Raw genomic sequence first — 15,416 nt, 5'->3', positions numbered from 1 at the left:
ATCGCGACAACGCCGCTTTCCGGCGAGGAGAATGAATCGGGGTCACGAGCACGAGAGGAGACACGGGGAGAAGTCGTGTCCTCTAATCGCTGCTCAGCTCTCCCCGAATGACGGGGCGCACCTAGACGCTGATTGGCTGCCCGTCTATTGAGTGACGGGTGAAGCGGCCAATAGAGTGGTGCAGTCGGTTCTCACGGTCCGGCTAGGGAGACTACGGGCCCCAGCATGCAAGGCGCAAGCTTTGTCTGTGGCAAGGGGGAAGTCGCCTTGCATGCTGGTCCTTGTAGTCTTCGTGGGCCGGTGCTGCTCTCGTGCGCCGTAAGTGGGACGTTTGTAGCCTGCTGACGTCTACTCCTTAGGAGAGGTCTACGGTCTTAAGGTGGAGCAGTGCATTGTGGGATTAATCGTCGACACGGACGACTAACTTCTTCGAGCCAGGAGGAGCCCAGTTCCACGCTGTATGCTGGGAGTTGTAGTCGCAGCTCCGCCCCCCCCCAAAAGGCTTTAGGCTTGGCCCGCAGCATGCTGGGGACTGTAGTCTCTTTGGGCATCACCTCTACCGTAGAGGCGGGCCTCTGCCAGCTGCACACATTGTAGAAGTCCGTGAGCCTGGCCTTGGTTGTTCCCTGGCTGCTGTTGCAGTGTCTGGGAGCAGGTGGTGCAATAAACACTGAGAGGTGGTTGAAAAATTCTTACAGCTGTCTCTTGCTACAGGAACAAAATGGACATGTTGTGTCTAAAGCGCCCAGATGCCTGCATCAGTAGAGAAGGACATGACCTTGTTTTCCTCTAATTTCTCCTGATTACATGACTCACACCCTCTCTTGTTTCCTTCTAAATCTTCTATAATGACCACAACAGACAAACCAATAGGCTAAAACTGCCCTAAGGCAATCCCTTGTTTTGGTTTCCCAGTGCACTCTAACATTTTTCTCCTATATTGAAAAGGAGGACTTGTGGCACCTTAGAGACTAACAAATTTATTTGAGCACAAGCTTTCGTGAGCTACAGCTCACTTCATCAGCATTGGCATGCATCCGGTGAAGTGAGCTGTAGCTCATGAAAGCTTGTGCTCAAATAAATTTGTTAGTCTCTAAGGTGCCACAAGTCCTCCTTTTTCTTTTTGTGGATACAGACTAACACGGCTGCTACTCTGAAACCTGTCATTCTTCTATATTGTAACCTGTGGTGGACTGGGACTGTTTTTATGTTGTCCTGTACAGCCCAGAGCACATTGGTGTTTCATAAACCCTAACAGGGAACATGATAATGGGAAGGAGTTGTTTTTGGTTGAGGCTGAGGGGATACTTCAAACTTTGAGTAACTTTAAATGTTGCTGAAATCCACACAGCTAGCTTTATCATCTGTTTTTAAAAGCAGTTTTAAAGTCAATCCCCAAACGAGGGAGTCTGCCACCCTTCAGTGAGTGGGACTTGTCAGTTTTGGTAGTTATGGAGAAAAAAGGAATAGGAAAGAAGTGTATGGTGTCATTCCAAGAAGCAGCCAATTGAAGGGAAAAAAAAGTGGAACCTTGACTTTATATCACGTTTGGAGATTATGAGCTTGAAGTCTTTTTAAAGCAATTTTTCACATTTTCTGCTGAAGACCATAAGCATTTATAGATTGGACTGGTTTTCAAGTACCTTGTTGGAATATTGTGTTTTTCGTTACAGAAGCATATAAAACAACTGACTTAATAAATATATACTTTTAGGATTTTACTCTATACGTCAGTATACTTTAGGTTTTCCAACCACAGAGAACGACAAAGAGCCAATATATAAAAGGCCTGATGGCTTTGTAGTTGGAGTGTAATCTCTTTAAAGCTAGCTAGCCAGCCCCACAACAGCGGCTGGCATTCTTGTTGTTGCCCTGTAAGGTTGAAGAACTCAGTATGCCAAGTCATCTGACATCCTCTAAATCAAGGTTTGTGGAAAGTTTGAGCTGTGGGGTGGGATCCTAGAATGTAGACTTCCAGAAACTGCCGGCCATCTCTTGGGAGTTTTACACGTGTATCCTTCCTGTTTTAAACATCTTTGGAAACATCCAAAGCTGGTAGAGAATCAGGGTTATAGTATAGTTCTAAAATGTGGCTATGATCTGAACAATTTTTATATAAAAACATCTGAGTTGTGTGTGGTGTATATCAGTGGCCTTTGAATCTCTTTTCTCAGTTTGTAAGTAAATATCTTTCTAATGAGATGACGTCAAGGAGGTGGAGAGAGAGAGGACTATCTCAGATGGCAGGAGCTAGATGTAGAATAAGGCAGCATACCAAGCTTTAAAATGTTCCATCTTTTACTGAGTCACTTATTTTTATTTCCCTATTTACGTTTCCGGGGCCTGCGTTTCTGGAAGACTTGGGGCCTCAAAGGAGCTAGAAGCTGAAAATTAGAAATAAATGGTTTTAATTCTAGGGGCTATTTTGATAGCGTGGTTAGGGCACCCACCTGGAAGATGGGAGACCAACTGACCAGTACCCCTGCTCTAATCACTCTTTCATTATTTATCCACAGTGGAACAGTTTCAGTAGGAGAGATTGATGGAGCCTCGCATCAGGATATCCCATAGCTTAGTGGTTAGAGCACTCTTGAGAGGTGGGAGACTCCTTTTTAAATCCTTTCTCTCCATCTGGCAGAGGAGGGAATTGAATTGGGTCTCCTACATCCCAGGTGAGAACTCTAAGCACTGGGCCAAACATTATAAGCTGGGTTTCTGCTGCTGCCAGATTTTGAATAGGACCCAGTCCAGTAGGCAGCCTCTGAGCACACCTGCCAGATCAGGCAGTTCACACAACTTTAGGTGTTTGTCTGCCTATCTTCCCCCAGTTTGTGAATTGCTCTGGGGCTTAGGTGGGAGATAGGTGTCAGGACACCTGTGGCAGCAGTGTGCATGCCTAGAGGTAGACACTTAGACACCAACAGAACTTAAACCATGAAAACTTAGAGAATAAGTGAGTTTAGGCACCTACAAGGTTCAGTCAGAGTTTTTGGATTGCAGTAGAGACTTGGGCACTGAAGTACCTTTGTGGATCTGGGCCCCAGCGTTCCTATGTAAATTAAACTTGTGTCTTTGAGAGGAGTATGGTGGTTAGTGTTGCCTATCACAGGGTGGGGAAATTTTTGTCCAGTTTGTCTGTCTTGTGTTCTTTTTAAAGACTTTTAAAACAAGATGTGTTTATACAATGTATGGTCTTGATGGTGTAAAGTGATACACCTGTTTCCATTAATAATGGGAGGATGGATTTCAAACTTGTGGGCAGGTGTCCTTAGTACACACAACTCTACCATCAGGATTAAGTTCTGCCTTGTCTGATTTTTGTTCATTCCTATTTATTAAATGCATCTATTTTACATTCTAGGAGCACATCCTTGTTTTATAGATGCACAGGCAAAAGGAATTAAAATGCAGTACTATGCTCATGCAGACACTTCCTTATTGTTGGCAGTCTATTGAGACCTGAGCACTGTTGTTGCCTATAAAGCTGATTTTCTGGCACTTTTCTCAAGCTCAAAATTCACTCAGCTTCTCTTTATGAAATGTGTGGCAAATAGTACTTCTATTGCAAAATGGCTCTTTTAGAAGGTGGAATGCCAAGATTAAAAAAACCAAGAAGCGGGTAAGTGGAAATTAAAATGTCAGATGGCACTTCAGTAGGAGAAGGAAGTAGAATACTTCTGCAGTGTCCTTGCCACTAGGATCTGTGCTGTCAGCTTGACTCTTCATCAAAAGGGATTTCTGCTACCTTGGCTTCTAAACTCAGAAATAATTGCTTGTTGTTCTTTATGCAGGACATAGCAACAACCATATGAAGTAATTAAATCCTCTGATACAGTTTCCACTATCAGTAGTTAGGTCCGTGTTCCTTGTAAGTAGTTATATTTCCAGTAATTACACAAAAAAGAAATATTGGGATGATGCATTAGCTAGTGATTTTATGAAATGCTAAACTAGGCTTGAAATAAATGTAGGTAAAATAATTGAAATGGACAAAAGAGTATTAACACCTCTGGGTAACTCCTACCATTCTTATCTGTAGAAGGAAAAGTGGATAGGAAATGGAAAACGACACACAGGCCACCCTCTGCTTACAAAACTTCTTAAGGTCCACAGATGTGCCAAACTGCTAGAAACCCTCTGTGCACTGCTGCATTTTAAAAGGATGGTTACAAAGGCCTTGTATTCCCTGAGATTTTATCAAATTCTCCCTCCATTTTGCTACTGTGGAAGTGGTAGCATACTGTGGCTGCTAGCATTTTTACCACTCTGTCATCTAGAACTGCTCTGAGCAGTGATGACTGGTCTAAGCTAGTGCTTCCATTGGTGCACAAAAAGAGAAACAAGTCTTTCCCTCTCACATGATTCCTAAAAGCTGTTTCCTACGTAAATATAAGAACTGGTGTGTGTGTGTGTGTGTGTGTATATATATATATAGATATGTATGTGTGTGGAGATATATATATCAGATCTTGTCACTAGTGTCTGGCCTGTCTAGAGGATGGGGTATTTGATCCATATTGAAAGGTGAAATGGGAACAATGGTATCTGCAGTCATATCAGACAAGCACATTGTGAAAGTTGGAATCTTTGGCTCCGCTGTGCTGTACCAACTGTTCATACCTAACTGGTCCTTTTTTTCCTCCTTCCACTCTCTGCGTTGTGCCTTTTTTCATTGTGCCCCCTACACCTGGCAAAAACTCCCTCTTAAGGTACCATCCTCAGTCTCTTCCTTCAAATCCTTTGTCATCCCACCTCTGTAGCCTGAGTGCCCACTGATGACCTCCACTCCTGTGTTATTCCTTCCCTGTTGTGAGACTGGGGTAAGACTCCAAAAAGAGAACTTAACAGCTTCATTTGAAATGTAATACAGCTCACGTTCTCTTAATGTTTGTCCCTCCCTTTCTTTGTCATTTGTCTTAATTTGGTGTGTTTGATTTAGGTTGTGAGCTCTTGAGGCCTGTATTGAATTTTTATTTCTGTAAAGTACCATGCAGACTTCTAGCATTATAAATATTATAAATCAAGCCACTGGTATTCGATAGGTGGATTGGAAGAATGTCAGGTTACTGGCCTGTGGTTGGGGAAGTTGCATGGGGGTTTCAGCTCACTTCAGAAAAAGAAAGCACAGAAAGTGATGGGATCTGTGGCTTGTAAGTCAGGTAGGTGAGAATGTGGGGACAAAACTAAAGTTGGTCTGGGAAATTAACTGTAAATATCTATTCTACAGATTTCTGTCTTTATTGTACTATCCTACTAATGTTAAAGGCAGTATATTCTTACTTTTAAAAAATAATTACCTTTCTTTTTTACTTTTTCAAGTAGCAGTGGTAAGAGAATTTTTTTCATGCTTGTACAACTCAAACATGTCTGCTGCTGTTCTCGTGTGACTTGCATTAAATCAGTTGTGCTAGACAGGAGAACAGAAGTTAAGATCCATAGACCATTGAGCCAGTAACTGCTCTGGGACCCATGTTTCTGCACTCTAGGGGTTTAAGGCTCCCCCAGCATAGCCAGTGGCACTCAAAGCAGTTAAACTCTGTCAGCATGGTGTTTAGAGGGGTAATAATTCCTGATGGGCATCTGATAGATTTTATAATCGCTGTTGGGTTATCTGACGGAGTTTCCAGCATTAAAGAATTTGATCGTTGATATATAAGATATCAGTGAGGCTTACTGCATAAAACTAGTATGAAATTTGTGCACTTGCCATGAAGTTATGAATGGACAAAAGAATCTGGAATTCTAGAAAGTTAATTTTCCAAAGTCTACTAATTTAAGAATAGTATATCTCATTAACACCAATTTTGTTTTCAACAAATTCTGCTCTGATTTGAAATTAAGCATGAGAAACTTCAGGCTGAAAGAAGTTTATGTTGGGAAACCTAGAAGAAGATCGGAAATAGGGTTTGAATGGAAACTGAATGGTAGAATCATAATAGCGACTCATAGTAGAAACAATTTTTTCAGGAGTGAAAAGCAATCCCAGTTCTCTCTAGTAGTAGTGCTATGACAAGAACCATGTTCCTAAGATTAAGGAATGCAAATAGCAGAGTACAAATCTTATGTGAATAAACACATTTATTCATACTTAGTAAAGGGTGTGGTAAAGAGCCGCTAACTTTGAGTCAGAAGCAATAAAAGTTATACTTTAAAAGATTTTAATTTAAAAGAAATAACAAAAAATCTTAGTTTGCATTTGCAGGGATTGACTCTAATAGGTTTTATCTGATTTCTGTATTTATAAATTTTGCTTCCTCATTGCCCCATTGTGAACCAAAAAAAACCCTTACTGCTGCCCACAACTGGATAGTTTTGTAAACCAGCTTTGCAAGGGTAAGAAACACGCATTTCCTGTCACTGAGCACTCCTGTTTCTGTTGGCAGTTAAAAGGTTTTTGGCTACAGTTCTGGAAAGAATAAGAAATAAGAATTCAGTGTATTGTGTTACTGCTTTAATTCTGTATACTGTTTGAATAAATATGGAAACAGGGCTATAGGATCTGCTCTACCTTTTATTTATTTCAAAGCATAATGTCCAAAATAGCAATTTATCTTCCTTTGTCTTTTTAACCAGCTCCTTTCGATTACAAAATTTATCTGCCGCCTAAAATGCTTAACTGTGGGAAAAGTTCTCTTTGTGGTTTGTGTATTTGTTTCCCAGGAGTCCTGTACTATTCCATCAGAAATTCATACCCCTGTCTTTTGCTAGAATCATTAGTAGGGAGAGACTTCCCCTGCTACTGGATTGGAGTGGTTTAGCCAGTCTTTTCTGTCAATCTTAATATTCAACAGAAATGGAAGCTGGACATTTTAGCATAGCTAATTCATGATGTTCACAATAGTCTTTTTGAAATCTGAACCAAGTGTCTGTTAAGACAGGAAAAAGAAAACCGTTAAATATTCCGTCAGTGTTTGTCTCTCAGTCACTGATGAATTACAGTGTATGAGCACCCCAAAGTGTAGTCCAGTTGCACGGTCTAAGCTGAATTAAGTGCAGAACCTAAACAGGCAGCGTAAATGGGAAAGTAAATTTAGATTTTTTTTTTTTGTTTTGTTGAAAATTGCTTTGGTTTTAATAATGTAAAATGATGTTAGTAATGCAGGGAAGATGCTTCGGAATGACTTTTTTTTTTTTTTTTTTTTTTTTTTTTTTTTACCATTTCTGAGTGGAATCTATTGTTTGGAGAAACTGCCCAATAATTAATTATGGAGAAACAGAATCTAGTATCACTGTTTTGATATCAGGTGTTCCTCTTACATATATTCTGATAAATAGAAGAGGTAGTGATTGACTATTTTGTTGAATAAATGAAATTAGTTGAAATGCAGAAAATTTAAAAAATGTTTTAAATTATATGCATCACTTTATTCTTGTGTTTTCTTCTTAGAACTGCCTATGTGGTAAATATTCACTCCGTCCGTTACAACTGTGCCGCAGATATGCTACATCAGGACAGTCTGGGTATGTATTGAGTTTTGTAAGTGGTATTGGTACTTTAACCTATCTGATTCATCAAGAGTGAGTTTGGTTGTCATTTTCATTTACGTGGGATTTGCAGTTACACATTTGTTGCCACTATATGTTTATGGTGTGCAGCAATGGTTTCTTGCGTGATTGCATCAGATTTCAAGCTGCCAAACGGTCATCGCTTGGATGGGAAACCACCATAGAGAAAGTGGGTTGTTGCAGACAATGTTAGTTGGTGGCATTCTTGCTTCTGTGTTAGTCTGGAACCGATGCCCCAGTGTGGTACTGAGGGACTTGGTAGTGCTGAAGGAGGAGTCATGCAGATGCGATTGAAAAGAGACTGAACTCTTCAGAAAATTGGCCCCATTTGCAGGTACAGAGGTTTCTTGAAAAGCTGGCCCTTAAAGTATATTCGCTGTCAGTGGAGTTAGACTCCATAGAAAGTTCCTGCCCCAAAGGTCTCTGGTTGCCCTATGGCATGTTAAACCAAATTAATTGGTTGTGGTGTTCTTCATTAGTTTCTCACAAACGCTTGTAATGCTTGTCCATCCCTTGTGCTTAATATCAATATATCAGGCTTTGTGTGGCTCAGAAAGCTGCAGTAACTAGAAAAGTTTAAGTTGAAGTTATTCAACTTGTTGGTATGTGTATTTAGGTTTGCCTAGATATATTGGAATGGTCGTGATAAATACTGAATACTTGTGGGCCTTCATTTTAAAAAGGATGGCTTTCAGATCTATAACGACAATTTGGTGTTCCTCCCCGAGATTGTTAGTTTGCTATCCTACTGGTTTGACGTACATAAAAGCTTTCTCAGCCTTATTTCTTTTCTCTAGTGTTTCTGCAGGCAAAATTATTGGGGCAAGTGTCTTGTTTGTTGGCGGAGGAGTTGGTGGAACTGTTCTGTATGCTAATTATGATCCACGTTTCCGAGAGAACGTAGAGAAGACCCTCCCATACTCGGATAAACTCTTTGAAATGGCACTTGGTCCTGCCCCTTATAATGTGCCAATGCCAAAAAAACCGGTAAGTTTTCACGTAAATTTTTTTTATAAAGGAAACTTTTGCTCTGTTTCTCAAATTCTAAATACTTTTGATTCAATATACACAAGAGGCCAGACTTGTGAATTCAGCATGACTGTAATTAGAAAGTCAGTATGTATTTCTGCTTTTTTTTAAAGAAAGAGAAAGAGAGATTTAATAGATACACAATAAAAATCCTTTCATATTTCAGACATTGTGTGCTGCTGACTTACCAATTACCTTTTGACTGACTTCACCTGCTGTGTTCTGTTGTCCTTGTGCCCTGCTTCCTCTTGGTTTTAATATGGTTTCACAGTCTCAAATGGATTGTGATTCATGGATTGTAAAATCTTGCCATTTTTACTTATTTGAGTGGAGAGGTCTAAAATGGATAGGTATTATGTTTGGTCATTAATGACCTGGAAAAGGGGGAAATGGCACACTGATGAAATTTGCATCTCATATTATGTTGGAAGGAATAGTACTGATTAGGGATGTAGTGAGGTTAAGAAATATGAGCAGGAAATACATTTGTCCAGGCTGAATCACTTTAAGGTCATGCATCTTGGGGAACAGATAAACTTTGAAATCTTTAAAGTTAAGAATGATAGATAACACCATGTTGGATGTTGTATTGCAATAAAGGTCATATTGGAAAAGGTCATTGGCATCATGTTGCAGACGGCAGGAGAGACCCTTTCTGCGATCCTGATCTGGGAAGGTGCTGAGTGCCCTTAGCTCCTATTGACTTTAAAGAAATTAACTTTAGAAATTTCACATTTACTTTATCAGAAAGAAAAGGCCTCCTGGCCAGGCATAGATGATGAAAAGCGTTCCTGGCCACTGCTGCTATCTGAGCTTTCAGAAGCAGGTGAGGATCCAGAAAGACCCCAGGGTTGCAGACCTAAGTTGTGTGTGGGGGGGTGTTAAACTAGCATATTCTCTGAATGGAACAGGACAATATAACTTACCCCAGTTGTTTTAGTTGGTTCTCCATCTTAGCTAATGTTGTTTCTTATCTGAGTTGAGTCTCAGCCGGTTTGTCCTTATTCAAGCCCTCTATCCCAGCCAGACACTAAGTAAACCTATTAACTGCTTTGTGCACATTTGATGAAATGGAGACAACAAAGCTGGTGTCATCTGCCTAATAAAGGCATTGTAGCCTAAATTGCCTTATCTTCTCTAGTGATCTGTCTTACCCACTGGACAGGAGAGGCTTGGGGGTGAAAGAATAGGCAGCCCCTTACCAGAGGGAACCTTTGGGCTAGATGCACATTCGGTCAATATTAACTTCTGGGTCCTGTCAGAGAAATCAGTAGAACCATTCAAATTTGATTCATCTATTCCTGTCAGTCTGTAGCCATGTCAATTACATATTGTGGTCAATGGTATCAAAAGCATCTGATAGAATAATCATGACTGCTTGACTTTTACATCTGTTATCCATTGTCACAAGGTCATCTACCAATGAACCATGTGTGTTTTTTCCCACTATATTGTGGTCTGAAAGTGGATTGCCTAGGATCTAGGAAATCTGAGACTCCAGGAGTTTCCATAGTTTTTTCACCATCACCACCACTTTTGTAGCCTACCCAGAAAAGGGACTGGGTGATGATTAGTGAGATCTTAATGTCAGATGATGGTTTCTTGAGCAAGGGTTTAATGTAAACTTTGTTGATGCCTGCCCTCACTAAGAGAGTGACAGTTTCTACCAGTACAGACCCAGTGTCTCCCTTCTAGATTTTTATTGTGCAACAAAGACAGGAGTCAAGTTTGGTAGTAATAGTCAAAAGTTCCCTAAATACATCCAGAACGTCAATGAATGATGCTGACCAAAAATCAGAGAGCGTGTCCTGTTTCTCTGTCACCCCTCTTCTGCCAGGAGATATGTTTCCCTGAAGATAGTTTGCTCTGAATCAGGGTGATAAAAGTAAATTGAAAATTCCTCCAAGCGAGGACCCTTGACTTTGTTTCCAAGTGGACATAGTCTGGATTAACCCGGAAGAAAAATTTAAAAGAACTCCCTATTTATAGCTTGGCAGAGTGACAGCTAAGGGAGGACACAGTCTACAAGCATATAAAGACTATAAGTGCCAATAAGGGAGAGGACTTGTTCAATATGGTATGAAGATGTATTGGTAGTGGCTAATGAATATCAGAAAGAAACTTTGTCCGTGAGGTCTTATAGACTATGTAGTTGTCTCCGTTGGGAAGTAGTGGAAACCCAGTCTCCAAAGCTGCATGTGAGCCATTTGGTGAGTGTGTGAATAGTGTATCTGGAGTCTGTACACAATCTGTATTAATACAGTTAATTGCTTTGTAGAGCTCTTTGGGGTACCTTGAATGTTATGGGGTGGTACTTGATAAAGACAGTCTGTTCAAATTCTTACATTTGTCAAACTTTGTTCATATTTAAATTACACAAATTAATGAATTCATTTTGAAAGAACTGAAAATTGTGAAGGCTGTTTTCAAATTCAAAATTGGGTGTGAAATTCTAAATTTACCATGGAAAATATGAAACTGATAGCAAAGGGTCTTGTATGGTCAAGTCTCTGATCTTGAAAATTGCTAATGCAAATGCCATTTTACATTCTAATAGCATTTTGGGGTTATTCAGGTAATCTGATCTGCTACTGCCTGGTGGGTGGAATTATTATTTTGAAGTGCTAGCAATGTGCATGGTGTTGTACAGTATATAAAAACAGAGGTCCTATGCTGAAATGTTTATAATCTAATAGAACTGTGACTCTTTGAATATTCATTGTATGACTGATAGTATGTGGTGATTTAAAAATATATATATGATTTTCAAGATACAACCTGGTCCACTAAAAATCTCCTCTGTAGAAGAGTTAACGAAAGACTCCAAACAGCCCAGTACCAGATCGCAGAAGAGTAAGACAGAAGCTCCTTCAACGTTAGTGGAAGAAAAAGGAGGTAACTTTCCAGAATGGTGTAAAATTTAGTGTGGGGAGAGGAACAAAAGGGTTATTTTTGGTACACTTTTCATTGTCTTATTACATTATAAAACTATTTGAAGACTGGTGTTATGTAATCATTGGTAAGATATTTGCTTTAGGAGATAATGGTCTTCTCTATTTCAGTGGTGGGGTGCTTTCTGATTGCATTCTGGTTACTTTTCAGCAGGCTAATGTAAACTGCAGTGACTAGATTTTTTTTTTTTTTTTTAATGCAGCTGAAGACTTGAATTAACTGGACTGTGAGACTTGTACACAGGATTCAATAAGAATATCTTGGATACTTGTCTCATAGGTCTTCTAAGTTTCTGGTAACTGCAAGGGGCTTAATGTGGGCAAACTGCCAAGTCACAGTTTGTAGAAGTTGGGAGTGTCCTGTCCTTCAGCCCTAGCTTCAGTTAAATTCTGAGTGGGAAGCAGTGTCTGGTTGTCGGCCACTTATGATCTTTGCCTTGTGGGAGAAGGTGGCTTATTCACACTCTATACGTGGCATGTTCTTTCTCACCAACATAAACAACATTCAGGTGTCTATACTATGTTATACACAGAAATTATACAAATAGTACTGTATATGTTGTTGTTTTTTATTTGTTTACAGCAAGCTCAGAAGTAGCTCAAATAATTTCTGCAACAGGTGAAGCTTTGTCAATACCAGCTCCAGGCATGCAGGATGACAAAGGTGAGAAAGATCACGTACAAGGACACCATGAAGGGAAACACAAACCTGCTGCATCAGGTGCTTAAATGACTTATTAATCAGATCTAATGACTCAATCCTTTATGCCTTCTGGATGCAGATCTCTTACCAACTTGTGAATGTTCTGCATGCAAAGGGACTGCAGGATTGGGCCATATTAGACCCTAGATAATGTGAAAAGATTTATGCTTGGTTAGTGCTGAAAATCAGAACTGTATACATCCCACTCAACCTCCGATCTGGTGATTTCTTGGCCAGAGTTCAGGAAAGCTATGTATCCAGGGCCTTAGTGAAGAAGCATCAATCACGAAACTTTAAAACACACTGTATCAAACCGATCAGAAGAACTATAGCTTCTTTGCAATAATAGCGTTTTTTTTCTAAATAAGATTTTTATTGGTATTGACTCTGAGACCTGTTAAATACAATATGCCAACGGTAAACAAACACTTCAGAGTTAGCATGAGCATTAAGAGGCAACTTGGTCTTGTGGTTACAGCATAGGGCTGGGAGTCAGGAGATCTGGATTCTCATCTCCGCTCTTCCACAGACTTCCTGTACAAAAACCATTTAGGCCCTAACTTTTCAATTGTCCACTTACTGTGTGTTTTAGGGACAGGGAAAAATAGTGCAGAGTGAACGGTCCTAAACAGTGGGAGAATTGAACTCTGCTGATTGAAATTATATCATCCCATCTTTCTATAGCCTCCCTCCTAACCTTTCACTGCTTTGGCCGAACTTCCCAGCCATGGTAACAAAGCAATGGAAATGAAAAGCAATGGTTATTCATATGACAGTCTATGTTTAGTTTCCCAGCTGTGTTTTAGCATTGCTTTCCATCTCAATTTTTTGTTCAGTTTATCCTTTTCAACTGGCAGAAATGTAGGGATAAGTCTGAGTATGTGTGTCTGTGCAGTTATCTTTGACTGCAAGGAGAGCTCAGGCTAAACTTCGCAACTCTGGAAATACAAGGTTTGAGGAGGTTGCTGGATGATGGTAGTGATGCTGCCAATACAAATTAGACTCAAAAGGAAATGGTCCCTCCACGATAAGTAACCGTGGTACTAATTTTGGTTTTTCATCAGCCTTGTTTTTCCCTCTTCATCTCTGTGCCTAGGTGAGGAATGTGTGGGTGGAGACTCCCCTGCCATAAAAGAACGGCCACCAGAGGAAGTTGCAGCCCGTCTTGCACAGCAAGACAAAGAGGAACAAGAGAAGATTTCATGTATGTAAATTAAGATATAATTTGGTTGTCATAGATAGGAATTCACGCTGTTGTAAATATACAATATAGCCATATGTATATATGGTAGTGTACAAATGATAATTTATGAAGCAGCTACAGTGTTTCTTTATACAAGACTGCTTCCATAGTCTTTCCGTTCCCTTTTTGTCTGGTTCCTCTGCCTGTCTTATGTTAGTAAGAATAAGTGGCATTCTTATTGTAGCAGACTTAGCAGTGCAGGGCAGCATGAACCACGCTGGGGTTTGTGTTGGGTCACTGGGAAAGAATGACTAGAGATCTGTGTTGGAGAGCAGACTGCTTCAGAGGGGAAAAGTCCATTACAATGGATCTCACTCAGTGCTTAATTTGTGTTAGGGCTTGTGAGAACCTTTGTGCTTGCCCTTGATGCAGCATAGTCCACATATATCATCTTCCTTTCCAAATGCAAACAGACAGACATCATACCGAAAGGACTGAAGGTAAAAAAAAATCCATTACAATCTACATACCACACAGACTATGCTGAGAGATTGTGCCACACACTCTCAAAGAAACTGCGGAATCACCTGATCAACCTCCTATACAGCAAACAGGGAAAGATTAAGAATGAGCTCTCAAAACTGGATACTCTCATAAAAAATCAACCTTCCACACAAACTTCCTCGTGGCTGGACTTTACAAAAACTAGATAAGCCATTTACAACACACACTTTGCTTCTCTACAAAGGAAAAAGGACACTAAACTGTCTAAACTACTACATGCCACAAGGGGCCACAACAGTGGTTCCCTTAACCCACCCAACAATATTATTAATCTATCCAGCTATACTCTTAGCCCGGCAGAAGAATCTGTCCTATCTTGGGGCCTCTCCTTCTGCCTCTCCACCCACGCAAACATGATACAGTTCTGTGGTGACCTAGAATCCTACTTTTGATGTCTCTGACTCAAAGAATATTTCCAACACACCTCTGAACAGCACACTAACCCACAGAAACCTTCCTACCAACACTACAAAAAGAAGGATTCTGCGTGGACTCCTCCTGAAGGTCGAAACAACAGACTGGACTTCTACATAGAGTGCTTCTACTAATGTGCATGGGCTGAAATTGTGGAAAAGCATCATCATTTGACCCATAACCTCAGCTGTGCAGAACACAACGCCATCCACAGCCTCAGGAATTACTCTGACATCATAAAAAAAGAAAAGGAGTACTTGTGGCACCTTAGAGACTAACCAATTTATTTGAGCATAAGCTTTCGTGAGCTACAGCTCACTTCATCGGATGCATACTATGAACTGGCTGCTGAGTACTTGAGGCAGGTCCTAAAAGGATTTTAGTGATGAAATCACTTCATCATGCATCCGATGAAGTGAGCTGTAGCTCACGAAAGCTTATGCTCAAATAAATTGGTTAGTCTCTAAGGTGCCACAAGTACTCCTTTTTCTTTTTGCGAATACAGACTAACACGGCTGTTACTCTGAAATCTGACATCATAATAAAAAAGGCTGACACAGGAGTTGCTGTCGTCGTCATGAATAGGTCAGAATATGAACAAGAGACTGCTAGGCAGCTCTGTAACACCACATTCTACAGGCCATTACCCTCTGATTCCACTGAGGGTTACCAAAAGAAACTACGCCATCTGCACAAGAAACTCCCTGACAAAGCACAGGAACAAATCTGCACAGACACACCCCTAGAACCCTGACATGGGGTATTCTATCTGCTACCCAAGATTCATAAACCTGGAAATCCTGGATGCTCCATCATCTCAGGCACTGGCACCCTGACAGCAGGATTGTCTGGCTATGTAGACTCTCTCCTCAGGCCCTACGCTACCAGCACTCCCAGCTATCTTCGAGACATCACTGACTTCCTGAGGAAACTTCAATCCCTTGGTGATCTTCCAGAAAACACCATCCTAGCCACTATGGATGTAGAAGCCCTCTACACCAGCATCTTCACAAAGATGGACTACAAGCCATCAGGAACAGTATCCCTAATAATGTCACTGCAAACT

The 15,416-nt window shown here is 40.5% G+C and overlaps 1 protein-coding gene across 9 annotated transcripts in view; it reads left to right on the top strand.

Annotated features, from left to right (window-relative positions):
* IMMT (inner membrane mitochondrial protein) overlaps window positions 1-15,416 on the top strand; it is a 39,172-nt gene that overhangs the window by 364 nt on the left and 23,392 nt on the right. For 2 of the 9 annotated variants that reach the window (XM_037898279.2, XM_037898278.2), the window contains exons 2-7: window positions 7,388-7,461; window positions 8,304-8,493; window positions 9,283-9,361; window positions 11,341-11,430; window positions 12,070-12,207; window positions 13,286-13,393. In XM_037898279.2, the coding sequence (XP_037754207.1) occupies window positions 7,388-7,461; window positions 8,304-8,493; window positions 9,283-9,361; window positions 11,341-11,430; window positions 12,070-12,207; window positions 13,286-13,393 (679 nt within the window). Of the gene's footprint in view, window positions 1-7,387; window positions 7,462-8,303; window positions 8,494-9,282; window positions 9,362-11,306; window positions 11,431-12,069; window positions 12,208-13,285; window positions 13,394-15,416 lie in introns of those variants that run through there. The other 7 variants (XM_043544866.1, XM_037898280.2, XM_043544868.1 and 4 more) reach the window with 4 other exon arrangements.

The sequence above is a fragment of the Chelonia mydas genome, chromosome 4 (genome assembly GCF_015237465.2).
Source record: "Chelonia mydas isolate rCheMyd1 chromosome 4, rCheMyd1.pri.v2, whole genome shotgun sequence".
Classification (NCBI taxonomy): domain Eukaryota; kingdom Metazoa; phylum Chordata; order Testudines; family Cheloniidae; genus Chelonia; species Chelonia mydas.
The sequence above is the reverse complement of the archived record's forward strand: the minus strand, read 5'-3'. Positions and strand labels throughout refer to the sequence as shown.